Source organism: Artemia franciscana, chromosome 1, assembly GCF_032884065.1.
Source record: "Artemia franciscana chromosome 1, ASM3288406v1, whole genome shotgun sequence".
Taxonomy (NCBI): Eukaryota; Metazoa; Arthropoda; class Branchiopoda; order Anostraca; family Artemiidae; genus Artemia; species Artemia franciscana.
In genome coordinates, this window is record NC_088863.1 from 8,846,223 (window position 1) to 8,861,486 (window position 15,264).

The window sequence follows — 15,264 nt, forward strand, 5'->3', positions numbered from 1 at the left end:
CTTTGTTTTATATTGAGCTTTTTGAGCTCAATATATTGAGCTTTCCATAAAAGTGTAGCCGAGAAAAGGGAAGTACTACAAGCTCTAGCAAAAACACTAGAAGACCTGCAATCAAGAAGCTACAGTAACTGAGATTAATATCAGAGGAACGTTTAAACTTAAATGGCATCACTTTGTTTTATATTGAGCTTCTTGAGCTCAATATATTGAGCTTTCCATAAAAGTGTAGCCAAGAAAAGGGAAGTAATACAAGTTCTAGCTAAAACACTAGAAGACCTGCAATCAAGAAGCTACAGTAACTGAGATTTATATCAGAGGAACATTTAAACTTAAATGGCATCACTTTGTTTTATATTGAGCCTTTTGAGCTCAATATATTGAGCTTTCCATAAAAGTGTAGCCGAGAAAAGGGAAGTACTACAAGCTCTAGCAAAAACACTAGAAGACCTGCAATCAAGAAGCTACAGTGACTGAGATTTATATCAGAGGAACATTTAAACTTAAATGGCATCACTTTGTTTTATATTGAGCTTTTTGAGCTCAATATATTGAGCTTTCCATAAAAGTGTAGCCGAGAAAAGGGAAGTACTACAAGCTCTAGCAAAAACACTAGAAGGCCTGCAATCAAGAAACTACAGTAACTGAGATTTATATCAGAGGAACATTTAAACTTAAATGGCATCGCTTTGTTTTGTATTGAGCTTTTTGAGCTCAATATATTTAGCTTTCCATAAAAGTGTAGCCGAGAAAAGGGAAGTACTACAAGCTCAAGCAAAAACACTAGAAGACCTGCAATCAAGAAGCTACAGTAACTGAGATTTATATCAGAGGAACATTTAAACTTATATGACATCACTTTGTTTTATATTGAGCTTTTTGAGCTCAATATATTGAGCTTTCCATAAAAGTGTAGCCGAGAAAAGGGAAGTACTACAAGCTCTAGCAAAAACATTAGAAGGCCTGCAATCAAGACGCTACAGTAACTGAGATTTATATCAGAGGAACATTTAAACTTAAATGGCATGACTCTGTTTTATATTGAACGTTTTGCACTGTAGGATAGGATTTAAATTTGATATTTTTTATGTTTGCCGTAATTTTCATTTTTCGCTCCAAGAATGCAAGTGTCCGATACACTAAGTCACAAGAAAACAGATAAACTTTAGGAAATTGTTTTGGTGATTTACATATTTCGTTGGGAAAGAACAAGAGAAAAAAGGAAGATGAACAAACATTAAGAATTCTCGTTAAATGTAAAAAATAGAACAATGTACAATGTACAAATGTACAATGTAGAAAATAGCACTTCTTCAAAGCTCAGGATATACGACATCTATCAGAATTTTACCCTAATTTGGCAGACTATTTTACTTCAGATCCATGTCATATTAGGCTAAATTGATTTTGTATTCACATACATATAGTTTTACAAAAGGTTTATCCTTTCCAGTAAAATGACTGTTGCGAAGATGTGATAAATCAAAATAACTTGTATGCAATAACTACATATGCGCAATGTGCCTTTTTGCGAGCAGTGCACTGTCTATGACTAAATTGAAAGAATAGTTACGATGATTATTGATTCATGGATGGTTTCAATTTAATCCATTATGGATAGAATATGGTTATGGATAGTTATGACATTCATCTAATAGACGAACGAAAATACACGTCGTAGTTTTAGGCAATTGAGCTGGATCCAAATTAAAGGCAGGAGGTCCTTAGAGCAGGTTCCAATGAAAATCAGTTCCTTGGAGAAGATCCAAATGACACCATAAGGTTCAAATGAAAAACAGGAGGCCCTCGGATGAGATACGAGCAGACCATAATAGAATATTTAAAGGGAATAGGAGCTTCAAGTGATAGGTGGAGTTTAGCTCCGAGTAGAGTAATGTGGAGGAGGAGTCTGTGCCGCTAAGGTAGCCTAATGTAGCTTGGTGTTACAATTTTTTCTAACGGTAGTATCACACATATCTACACTCCAAAGGTAGACTGATTATGGTTACATCCACCGAGGGAGGCCTTGAATAGATTAGGTTAGAGGAGGAGCGTGCGCAGCTGTGTTGGCCTCAGGCGGCTTGGTGCTGCAGTGAGTTATTATTAGTAGTAGTAGTATATAATTATTGTTATACAATGGTTATTTAAACAGCTATAAATTTCCAAAATTTCGTTTGACTCTCAAAATGTTTTGTTTTGTTAAATTTCCTTATAATTCCTTGTTTTGCTTTTAGAAATACTTAGAGCAAAACAGGGGCGTCCATTCATGAGAATTTAATTAGTGGTGGGGAGGAGGCAAAATCAATTTCTCAAAATGCAGAGGGGGGCAATATGTATTTTTTAAATTCAAGGGGCAGAATGAATTTTAAAAAAATACATGGGATGCTTTTTTAATTTAAAAAATACCAAAAGAGTCGTTTTCAATGAAAATACCCCTTAAAAATGTATTTATCAAAATCTAGGGAGCGGGGGTGTCGTTTTGCCTTCCCAATTGACGCCATTGAGAGTAACAGTTTAAAACTACTGTCTTTTGCAGCTTCCTTAAGGCGCAAAAAAAGACGACTTTTGTTCAAAAATTAGTCATTACTAAGAACCGAAATGAATTATTAAAATCAGTCACTCCTTGTCATTCTCTAAATTAGCGTTTGTTAATTGGACATCCTTCGAATTACAGTATCTGTACTTATATTTGACAATTCAAGAAAATACGTCATAATTAGTCTTACTTTCAAAAACTTTTCCATTAGCAGCACCGCCGTCATCATATTGCTCAGCGTTGTCGTCATCATTTAAATTATCAAAATCAGCTACTTCTTTTTCTTCTTCTTTTGAAGGCTCTTTAAATTTTGGCGGTTTTCTCTAAAGTAAGAAAGTCAAAAAGTTAAAAGGAGAGGCAATAGGTGAACAGTCAATGGAGGATTAGCCAACAGAGGCTAGAAACTTTGAGGCATTAGCTAAACAACCTTGTCTTCCCGAATAATGCTAATTTAGGTGATTCCATTGAATTTCTTATTCTTCATAGCATTGTAAGCAAGGAGCGTAAGGCATATGCTGAGAAACCACCCCATTTTCTGGGGCTACAATGAAGAATGCTAAGCTGGCAAGGTCATGTTTGACGGATAATAGATTGCCAAAAATAGTACTTTTTGTCCATCCACCCGGGCCCAAACGAAAAGCCGCCGTCCGTAAATAAGGTAGAAGGAGATGGGTAAAAGGTAGGTAGATTCGGTAGGTAGGTAGGTAGGATCGGTAATCGGTAAGGTAGAAGGAGATTAAGGATAAGGTAATAAGGTAGATAGAAGATAGAAGGAGATAGTAAAAAATTACTATAAATTAGAAATTCATGAGAGCGAGTAAAGAATGAACCTTTTAAATCCAGAGGTGGGGGGAGAAGCAAACCCAGCTTTATTGGTATCAGGTGGATTAGTGCTGCGAGGATTTATTAGCAGGAATACCAGTAGTAGTAATTAACAATGGGATACGCAAATAGATCGGTAGTTAAAAGAAATGATCTTATCAAAAAATGTCCCCCTTAAACGTTGGAAATTATAGCAATAAATTTTATTAATGTTCAATAGCTAGCTTACCGGTCGCGCGTTGACGCGATTTGAAAGAAAGGAAATTGAATGAATATTCCTTCTCCCAGAAATTTCCCCCTCCTCTGCAGAAAAATCCCACACTGTGGACAATTCCTAGACCACGGCAGTTCCTATGGGTAGCGGTGCCCGAGGAAAAACTAACTGCTGCACCCCTCTCCTGACTCAAATATAAGCAAAAAAACCAGATCAAACTGGAAAATTGGATTAGAGGGGCAGTTTCCCAGGCACGCCTCTCCTCTTAGGCCATGGCACTTTGGGCAACTGCCTCGGCCCCCCACCCTCTAGGAACAGCTTTGTTCCTGACTGACAAAAGTTGTCCTTTACCCTACATTTATATAAATTGCCTAATTAATTAACTTAATTACATTTGCAAAGAGTCTGAGAAACATTTGCAAATTAGATTCATTCTAATATGGAAATCCCCCCCCCCAATCGCTGAGTTCCCATGCAAAATTTTCGGCACATGTAAAATAATGATAATACTTTTTAAAATGACAAGCTTGACAAACTTAAGTCGAATACCAAATTAACGAAACTGTTGCATACCAAGTTCAGGGAACTTATTGACAAAAAATTGACAAATTTCGGAAGCGTATTAGATAAGAGAACTCATAAATTATTAACCAGTTAGCTGAATATCCAAAAATGTGACCAGTCAATTACTGGTGTCAATTATATGACAATTAAAAATGTCAATATTGATATTGACATGTCAATATTGTCATGTCAATATTGACAACTAAAAATGTGTCAATTACTTGTGTTCAGTCAGTGCCAAAAACATTAAAAGGGTCCTGGAAGAGGGGAGTATACCCAAAACCCTGACAGGAGTGACCTTACTTAGTAATATGCTTATTTAATAAATTAAATAATAATAAGGTAAGAGGAAAATATTTAGAAAACAAGAGGGATTCATTTTCGAGCATATCTAATTTCAGCACAGAAATATGTATTTAACCAGAGTGGGGTAGGAAAACCTTAGTTCTAATGGCAACAATCAGGGGGGGGGGTCTTCTCCCTCCTTGGATTTTGTAATGCACCATTTTCAACAAATGTCACTGGAAAAATTCGAAAAAACGACGCCTCCCCTCATTAGATTTGGAAAAATACATTTTTGTTCGTATTTTCATTCAAAAAAAAAAAAAAATTCCTTGCCTCTTGCCCCAAATTTCCTTTTATAGGCATAGTTCCCCTTAGTTAGTCGCTTACTTCTCCTTAGTTCGCAACGTTTGCACCTAATGAGTTTATATAGTATTTCGATCTCAAGAGTTATGATATAGTATATCGATTAAAAAACAGTCATGTTCTACTGTTGTCATTTAAGAAATCGGCTGGGCCGTATCTACCAAAAAATCTGCAGTTGTAAAACTAGATTTTCTTTTCGAAAACCAAACAATAAACAGAGCAGTTGATTAAACTAAAATATAAAAAGACTAAGGTTTTCAACAGAAAGTAAAGAGCAATATTAGAACTTACAATGAACAATAATATAAGCAATCAAACACTAAGCCAACGAAATTACAGTGAATGAATTAATCAAACCTAAAATAAACAGAAAATACAAATCAAACTAATCAAAAGCGCACATCATAACAAATCAGAACTTGGCTGCCTTCCTTTCCCCCGCCATAAGTATCACCAAATTGCAGAAAAAAGTTAATAGAATAGACAACTTGTTTATGCTATGTCCATTAAGCCTCGTAATATATATATATATATATATATATATATATATATATATATATATATATATATATATATATATATATATATATAGTTGTCTGTGTGTGTGTGTCGAGTGACGTCATGTTTGTGTGTCGACTGACGTCATTTTAAGGATTGAGCTGTATGCGTCATGAAGTTGTTTGTCGACTGACGTCATGTTTGTCAACTGATGAAATTACATACCGGGACACCGGGACACAGGGAATATAAATGACGACCGGGAACCTCAAAGAGAAATTACAGACTGGGACACCCGGACACAAATCACGACCGGGACACAGGGAATATAAATGACGACCGGGACACAGGGACACAACTACAACGGGGACGCCGGGGGCACAGGCGGGAGATATAAATGACGACCGGGACACAGGGATTGTTCGAATAGAAATTACAGACCGGGACACCGGGATTTAAATGACGACCGGGACACAGGGAATATAAATGACGACCGGAACACTCAAAGAGAAATTACAAACTGGGACACCGGGACACAAATGACGACCGGGACACAGGGAATATAAATGACGACCGGGACACAGGGACACATCATTAGAATAATGAGGTATAGATCTGAATACGGATTGTTTTTCCCATGGACAATTATATGTTGCATGTTCAAGAGTCAGTAAACCTGACAATCTATTTATATGCATAGACAATGGGACAGCGAAGAATGTTGTATATTCGCATGTTTTACGAAGTTAAAAATATATATATATGTATCTATCTCTATTCACAGGTGGAAAACAGGGACACAACTACAATGGCGCGTAACTAATATGGCGCGTAACTAATATGGCGCGTAACGACTTACGCGCGTGGGGAGGGTTGGGGGGGTGCGAAGCACCCCACCAACTAGGTGTTGGGGTGGCGCTTTTGCGCCACCCCAACAGCTAGTATATATATATATATATATATATATATATATATATATATATATATATCTTTTTTTCCTTTTTTTGCTCAATGATTTGTTTTCTCTTCTTAACTATCAAGCATTGCTAATTAGGGGAAATAATAATTTCTTTGTTTGTTTTTTTATATGTTCATGTGAATTATTTTGTTTGTTTTTTATTTATTTTATTAACAAATCCGTCTTTACTTGATGGTTAAGAGTTATTTTGTTTTACGCTCTTAACCATTTAGTAAAGACGGATTTGTTAATAAAATTCCGCACTAAACGCTGCACGTCCTCCACTTCCACAGCTGGCATATTTAATTTGAGCTATGCACAAATTTTGTCTATTGTTACTACGCAGCCGAATACAATGGCCACTGACGGATCCAGAGGGCGGGGGAACTCCAGCCCCCCTCCCTCCGGTTCTTTCTTGCACCTTATTCCATGTTTTTTTTTCTGTTTGTCACTCTTTCTTTTAAATAAACTTGTCAATTTAGTTGACAAGGCGCCAAGTTTAATTCTTGGCGCCCTTGTCGCATTGCCCCTCTAAGATTTTTCTATTGTTCCATCCTTGACAATGTACTAAATTGTCACTTTTTTCACAGGTGGGAGTTATGTGTCCCAGACCTTGATACTTAGAACAACGAAAAGGAGAACAAATGCTTTTCGAAACTTTGTCAAGTACAAAACAGACAAACTCACTGGGTGACCACACAATATTCTCAATTACAAGAGCAATATACATTTTTTACATTACAAAAGTTTACAAATTTACAATATTTACACACAAGCTGTATGAAAATGTCATGTGTGTATTTTTTTATTACAATTCAATAGAAATGCTAAAAAAAAACGATAACTGCTTATAGTAACTATTTTATGCACTAGATTAAAGAAGCAAGGAAAATAGATTAAGAATCTGAGAAGCACGGAGTGATTTAACAATTTTTAAAGAATCAATTTTCAAGTCTGGTAACCCAAACAAAGGGGTATATTGACTTCATAGTCGTAGTAAAATTAGTCTTTTTTATAAAGGGGGGGGGGAGTATTGTATGACTATAACGCGGTTTGTAAGGACAAAATCAGCATAATATTCGTAGTACTAATATTGTACTTATTTCCAAAAAATGACCATCACTAGCTTACATGGGTAGAATTTACACTTTAGAGTCACAGCTAAAAACAAAATAAAAAACAACAACAATACAATACTATAACAAAAAAAAATATAAACAAATACATGTAAACGTTTATTTTCAAGTTCAAGTTTTTTATTTCAACATTCACAAATAAACAAATAGAATTTGGAAATTCTATGGGAAAATCTATGAGGGTTTGTATTCGCGCCAAAGTCCACTTATCTACTTACCTATAATAACAAATCCAATCTCTCTACTCATTAATACACAACTCTCCTTCCCCCCTTTCATTCCTCTCAACCCCACTTCACCCCCTGCCCACCCTTACCTTCCTAGCCACCCGTACTTCCTAGCCCACCCTTACCTCCCAAACCCACCCTTCTTTCCCTAATCATCCTACCACCCATAGTAAAATTCAAATTGTCGAATATATAACATTATCTATATTATAACATAATATTATACATTATCATATATAATTATCTATATTATCTATCGAATATAGCATAGTTATATTTGCAGGTGTCTATATAAACTTTTTTTTATGGAACAGCTGGTATTTTTGTCTATTAAATAGAGGAGCTTCAAATATACCTTTTAATGTACCTTTTAATATACCTTTTAATGTGTGTGTTTTACACTTCTTGAAATGACTATTTCAAAGTTGCAACTGTAAAATAGAAATGTCAATTTGCTAATTTAAGTTTGTAACTGCTAAATAAAAATGCAAAAAACTAAATTTTTAACCTTAAACCTTTAATATTCATATATTATAAGCTTCTAATATATTTGTCAAAATCGATATACTTTTATTGTTTGTAAGTGTGATGCAATGGATATTTTACAAAATTCGAAGGTTTAAAAACAGTTATTAGCCTGTTGCACCCTCATATCAGGAACGTTGCAAGCCTCTTTTCACTGGGGAGAGGGGCAAACTTCGTAGACTTTACGAAATCGTTACCTGATTTCTGCTAAATTTTCTACAGTGATCATGAATTTTGAAAAATTTCTGCCGAAATTCTCACCACCGGCGAAAATTTTCCGAATACCAAAAAATTTAGGGGCGATGCCGTCCCCCACCCCTCGGGAAGCTCCTGCATGTGATGACGCAGTGGATTGATGCCTTGCTTAGCAATACGGAGCCCATAGTTCGATTCACGCTGCCGCAGGGCTGAGCGACAGGCTTTCTAGCTGTCTATGGAAAAAAGACGCAGAACCCGAAACGCCGATTTGGCACCCTGTCCACCCAGGCCAGTAGCTAGAATTTCCTACACTCTACGTTTTCTTTGTATTTGCTATAAAGCGTCATTTTCAAAGACTTATGAGCATGACTGGGGGGTTCAATTTTTTGTAATACCTTTGTAATAATTTCTGAATGGGTGCTTGAATCGCCAACGGCAATTTATCTAGCGGCTTAACAGCGCATACTTGTAATCCTCATTGGAGCTTTATAGCTAAAAAAAAATTTTTGGATGGAGGACAAATGTTTTTAGCCCCTTACTCCTTTCCCCTTACCCAAAAGCACCTGAAAATCACAGCACTATCAATTTTTTCAACTTTCCTACCATGCGGTACCTTTGTAATAATTTCTGAATGGGTGCTTGAATCAACACCACCAATTTATCTTTCAGCGCCTATAAACCCCTGCCATATTACGAGTTCTGTCTAGAAGCACTTTTTCCTATTCGTATTCTTTAATTGCAACTTGTATGCTTAGTCCAAGGTATTGAATATGAAATACCCCCTTCCCCCAAATGGAAAGATTTTCATCATACGCCCTTGGCTAAGTGAAAATTATTTTGATATATCACACAAAAAAGCTACGAATCTAGTATGGTTGGGTCTTCCGATGATAGTTAATTCTTAAAATCTACTTGAGCCCCTACCCTCTACCCATTACTCCCACAATGTTTTTACAACCATCTCTTGAGCCATTCCCGAGACATTTCAAGTAATTTCTCAAATTAGAAGTGGCTATGAATTGGCAAATGTATTTCTTTTATTAAAAATATATGAACATATAATAATATAATATAAAAATATTTTCAAATATTATATAAAATAAATATTATATTATATAATATTATAAATATTATATAAACATCAGAAATATTATATAAAACAAATATTATATAATATGAAAATTCTCTCTAAAAATCTCTATAATATAAAATATAATATAATAATAATAATATAATATAAAAACATAATATAAAAATATATTTGGAAATTCAAAATATCAGAAACCTTGTGACGGCGTCGTGGATGATGCTGAGTCTCTTAATTAAAGATTTTGAGGTTCATTCTCATATGTCACAAGAAATTGCTAATTACTCTTTGTGAATTTAATTTTTTCTTTAGAAATTCAATTTTTAACCATTTATTTCTAACCGCTAATTATTATTTCTTTTATGTAATTTTCTTATGTATTTTTTAGATTTTTTTAATGCAAGCCAATAAAACATAAGTTTTGATTTTACATCACATATGCATTTTATTATAGCCTCTTATTTTCTTTACATTTGACCCTCGCACACATATAGGGTTTTGGGTACTCCTCTGTTAAACGAAACACACTCAATAATTACGCTGTGTAAGATCTGACAGAAACCGGTTTTCCTCTCTGGGATTGGTTTTGATTTGCTTGTTTTGAGCGAGAAAAACTATGACGTGTGTATTTTTTTATTTAATATTTAATATATAGAGGTGCTTAGAGGTTAGGTAAGATTTACCTCCTCAACACGAGTGTTGAGGGGGGGGGCAACACTCCTCACAAACGTAAAAATGTCTGCTCGTTTTAAGTATTATTGTTGCTCCTTACCTTCAGTTGAAAACACTTTTTTTTAATTTAATTTATGATTGCTTTTAAATAATGTCCGAGAAATTCGGCTCCACCACTACCAAAAAATCCCCCTTCCATGGAAAGATCCTCTACACAATTCAATCCCAGTAAAATTCATCCCAGACATCTACCCTTAACGTCTCACATGTAAATTTGAGTGGGCAAAGCGAAAGTAAGAAACATAAAAAGAACTTCACATAGGAATTCTGGCAAATTTCCCCTAGTGTAAAATTTCTCCTGAAAAATTTACCCCACAAATCCCTTCCCATGAAAAATTCTCCTCGTAAAAAAAATCCACCAGCGGAAAATTCATCCGTGATCTTTCTTCTGGTAAAAAATACAAATTCCACAATTTTGCAGATAGGAGCTTGAAACCTCTATAGTGGGGTTCTATGGTGCACGGAATCTGACGATGTGATTTTCGTTAAGATTCTTTGACTTTTATGGGACATTTTCCCCCTTTTCGAAAATCAGGCAAAATTTCTCCGGTTCGCAATCTTTGATGGGTAATACAAAACTTAATGAATCTTATATATTTGGAATCATCATAATAAAACAATTTTTTATATTTATTGACATAAAAATTCCTTTTTTTAGTTTCGCTTATAGTTGAACGGTATCGCTCCTTCCTTACAGTTCGTCACCACTTGATTCATAAAAATGGAATTATTTACCTAAAAATCTTATTACTTGGTTTTCCGAGCATGCTTAAACGCGATGCCCAGTATCGGTGCTATGACCACAGTGATATTAAACGCGTATTTGGATATTATAATATACTTATGAATATTTTCAAATAGTAAATAAGAAATAAAGGTTAACAAAACACCATTATTTCATATCCCGCTTTTGAAGTAATCTAATATTTACTTACTTTATTTTCCCTGTCAATTTCTGGTAAAAGATCCCTAAGCTGATCCCCGTCTGGACGTCCCTCGTTTAAATATGCCTTCATTTTCCCGCCTTCAGGACCATCTTCCCTTCCATCAATTTCACCAGGGACTATTTCATCCGCTTCATTTTTAGACAGCCCCAACTGATTGGCCATATCCTTGTAACTATCCCCCTTCCCTTGCATGAAGTCATTTGGCTTTGAATTCTTGACACCTGGAGGTGGCTGGATATTAGGAAAAATAAGGGGCTTGGGTATTGTATCATCTTGGCTAGATTTTACAGCTGCCTTTTTTAAAACTGGCTCTTTGCCAGGTCTTTGTAGAATATTTTCCTTAACTGAAAGATTCGCTTTCTTTTTAAAATCAGGTTGGACAAGTGAAGGTCCATCTGGATTCTTCTTCGACTGTAGTAGCTAGAAACAAACAAATAGATATAAAAGCAATCTCAGAGCAATAGATTATGTACACCGTGGAGCAAAATACCTAAGCAAACGGGGGGTCAAATTTTTCAATAGTTGATACTCACTGTTTATTTTCTACATCTGTGTTATCTGCATTTCATTCTTGGCTACTAAATTTGGGTATTGTATCATAGTAAAATTGGTGAAATTTTGAAAATGTAAAATTGGGTATTGTATCATCTTGGCTAGATTTTACAGCTGCCTTTTTAAAAACTGGCTCTTTGCCAGGTCTTTATAGAATGTTTTAGCAACCTCAGAGCAATAGATTATGTGTACCATGGAGCAAAATACCTAAGCAAACGGGGGGTTAAAACATTCAATAGTTGGTGCTCAAACTGTTTATTTTCTACATTTGTATTATTTGCAATTCATTTTTGGCTACTAAATTTACGACCATGCGTCATCGAACTACTCTCTTCTGACTGCCTCCCTTCTTTGACAAAACACTTGAATGGTTTTCTTTTTTTTTGAGATGACTCTTAAAACCTGATTCTATTTTTTCTATTGGAGACTTTCTTGTTTGATTTTCTCAAACATTAAAGCAGAGAGTCAACAATATTTGGCAGGTTTTTTACTAGTCTTCGATTCCAGTATCAAATAGGAAGATAAAGTAGAAATTAAAAATAAGACTGAAAAATTGTTTGTTATCCATTTACACAAAAGCTAATAAAGATATCAAAAGAAATGGCATTGGGCCTACATAAAAAAAAAACGGTTTTTCGACTGAAAGCTGAGGAACGTTAAAACCTAAAACGAACAAAATTACTACATAGGTTAAAAAGGCTGCCCCCTCCTCGTTACCTCACCCTTTACGATAAAGATTTTAGTGCTTTTAGAAAATGATTCTGATTCTAATTAAACGGTCCTTTTGTTTCAGGAGTCGTTTTTAAAGGAATGGCAGATAAGGTCAAACTTAAGAGAAGAGACCGGAGTATCAACGAGGGGGTAGTTCCTTTCATACACGGAATAATATTCGTTCGTTTTAAATTTTAAAATTGCTTCTATTTTCCAGTTGAAAAAAAAAACATATTTTTTTATTTAATTTCTGATTGTTTCAGAAATTGAATTTTTTAATTTCGTGCCAAAAATTTCTGATCCTTTCCCAAGTAATGCCAAAAAAAAACATGTGCAGAGAGGTTTTCCCGGAAATCCATCTTAAGTTTTGGAAGGCATCTTCGACAGAACGAGTATTGACCACAAAATCCTCATCGGGTTGAGCATCCAGAAACTGATCCAGAACTACTTCATAAGATTGCTCCTTGATGGGATTAAATAAAAAAAACTAGTTTTTGGACTGAAAGTAAGGAGCGACATTAAAACTTGTCGCCTCCTCAACGCCTCGCTTTACGGAATTGCGGAGGGTACAACCCGTTTCATATACGGAGTAATTTCTGTTTGTTTTAAGTTTTAATTTCGCTCCTTGCTTTCAGTTAAAAAACTATATTTTTTTTATTTAATTTCTGAACGTTTTTGAGTTAATGGATGTTTGATTTTGGCTCTCCGCACATAAATTATTAAAATGAAATTTGCATATTAATTCTTTTTTTGGCTAAATGGCTTTCTCTTAGTTTTGATAAGACGATTTTGAGAAATAAGGGGTGGGGAAGGAGGCCTAGTTGCCCTCCAATTTTTCCGTTACTTAAAAAGGCAACTAGAACTTTTAATTTTTAACGAACGTTTTTATTAGTAAAAAATATACGTAACTTAAGAATTAACTTACGTAACAAACTTTTATATTCTTATATTTTTATTATGTATATGAGGGGGTTTGTCGCCTCGTTAATACCTCGCTCTTTATACTAAATCTTAAGTTTTGTCCCAATTCTTTAAGAGTAACCTCTGAATCAGAAAGACCGTAGAATAAATGGTTGAAATTACTAAAAATACTTTAGCATAAAGAGTGAGGTATTTATCTCCTCCTAAATACCTCGTTCTTTATGCTAAAGTATTTTTAGAACCCCTCATATGCGTAATAATCTCTGTTCGTTTTAAGTTTTAATGCTACTCCTTACTTTCAATTGAAAAAACTTTTTCATATTTATTTTTTCATTGTTTTTTTTTATAGTAATGCTAGAAAATCCCGCGCCCTTTTCATTGAATTTCTCTTCCCTCATGATATATTCCTCCAAGGAAAGATCCTCCCACATAGCCCACTCCCCTCAACCCCACCCCCAAACCAAAAAAATCCCCTTGATTATGTCTGTACACTTCCCAATAACCATTACTGTATATAAACACCGGTCAAAGTTTGTAACTAGCAGCCCCTCCCCCAGGGTCTGTGGGGGAGAAAGCCATCCCCAAAGACATAGTTATTATAGTTTTCGATTATGGGGAACAAAATTGCTATCTCGAAATTTTGATCCGTTGACTTTGGGAAAAAATGAGCATGAGAAGGGGCCTAGGTGCACTCCAATTTTTTGGTTTCTTAAAAAGGGCACTAGAACTTTTCATTTCCGCTAGAATGAGCCCTCTTGCGACATTCTAGGACCACTTGGTCGATACGATGACCCCTTGGAAACAAAAAAACAAATAAACACGCACCCGTGATTTGTCTTCTCGCAAAAAATACGAAATTCCACATTTTTGTAGATAGGAGCTTGAATTTTTGCTATAGGGTTCTCTGATACGCTGAATGCGATGGTGTGATTTTCGTTAAGATTCTATGACTTTTAGGGGGTGTTTCATCCTATTTTCCAAAATAAGGCAAATTTTCTCAGGCTTGTAACTTTTTGATGACTTTTGATGAATTGATGAAAATTATATATTTAAAATCAGCATAAAAATTCGATTCTTTTGATGTATCTTTTAGCATCAAAATTCCGTTTTTTAGAGTTTCGTTTACTATTGAGCCGGGTGACAGTTCGTTACCACGAACTGTTTGATCAGGGGCAGAAAAATCAGATTCGTAATTTGCATACCATTCAGCTTCTGGAATGTCAGCTGAGGACGGTGACGAGGAAGGGGATGCTGATGAGGATATAAATTTAAATACCATATTTCGATCTTGCTTTGCACGGGCAGTACAGCTATTAATAAGATCTTTACGATGATGAGCAAGAATTTTGGAAAACTTCGGCTTCGTAAAGATCCTGCTTGTCCAAAGGAAGTAAAAAGACCTGGATTTGTGGACCATCCAGTAGCAATCCCTTTGAAGACACGTTGCATGGAGACAGCTTGTTTTTCGGCAAAGTGGAGGGTATGACATATTTCAGCATAATATATACCAAGACAAATCAGGACCTCATTCTTTGGCAACTGGACTGACTTTTGAAGGAGGTGAAATGGGACATTAATTTTACTTAGAACCGAGTCGGCCGACTCAATGAATTGAATTTGGTCAATCTTTGACCAGTCACAACGATACCGCCACGCTGAGGAATCATGTGCCAGTGGACTACTTCGAGAAACCAAAGATGGCACACCGATAGAGCAAGAGTCTCCTGCTATAACACAAGGTAAAACTAGAAGCCGAATTTTTCCTACACAAGAACCTTTTCGAACGATAAAGCAAATAATCGCTCTGACTGATCATTGAATCAGTCAGATCCAATTGACTTATGTAAAATTTTCTCTGGAAAGTTCGACTCCGGAAACCTCCCTCCCAACGATAAATTCTCCAAGTAGAAAATTGTTTTCCGCAGAGCCATCCTCCCCCCAGAAAGAAGGTCAGTATTCTTCCCAATAACAAATTCTATATGTAAACAATA

The 15,264-nt window shown here is 35.4% G+C and overlaps 1 protein-coding gene across 2 annotated transcripts in view; it reads right to left on the reverse strand.

Moving 5' to 3' along the window:
• LOC136025109 (uncharacterized) overlaps positions 1 to 15,264 on the reverse strand; it is a 74,449-nt gene that overhangs the window by 11,867 nt on the left and 47,318 nt on the right. The window contains exons 5-6 of one of the 2 annotated variants that reach the window (XM_065700847.1): positions 11,078 to 11,509; positions 2,724 to 2,856 (exon numbers count right to left, since the gene is read on the reverse strand). In XM_065700847.1, coding sequence (XP_065556919.1) covers positions 2,724 to 2,856; positions 11,078 to 11,509 — 565 coding nt within the window. The remainder of the gene's footprint in view (positions 1 to 2,723; positions 2,857 to 11,077; positions 11,510 to 15,264) is intronic. The other variant, XM_065700854.1, reaches the window with a different exon arrangement.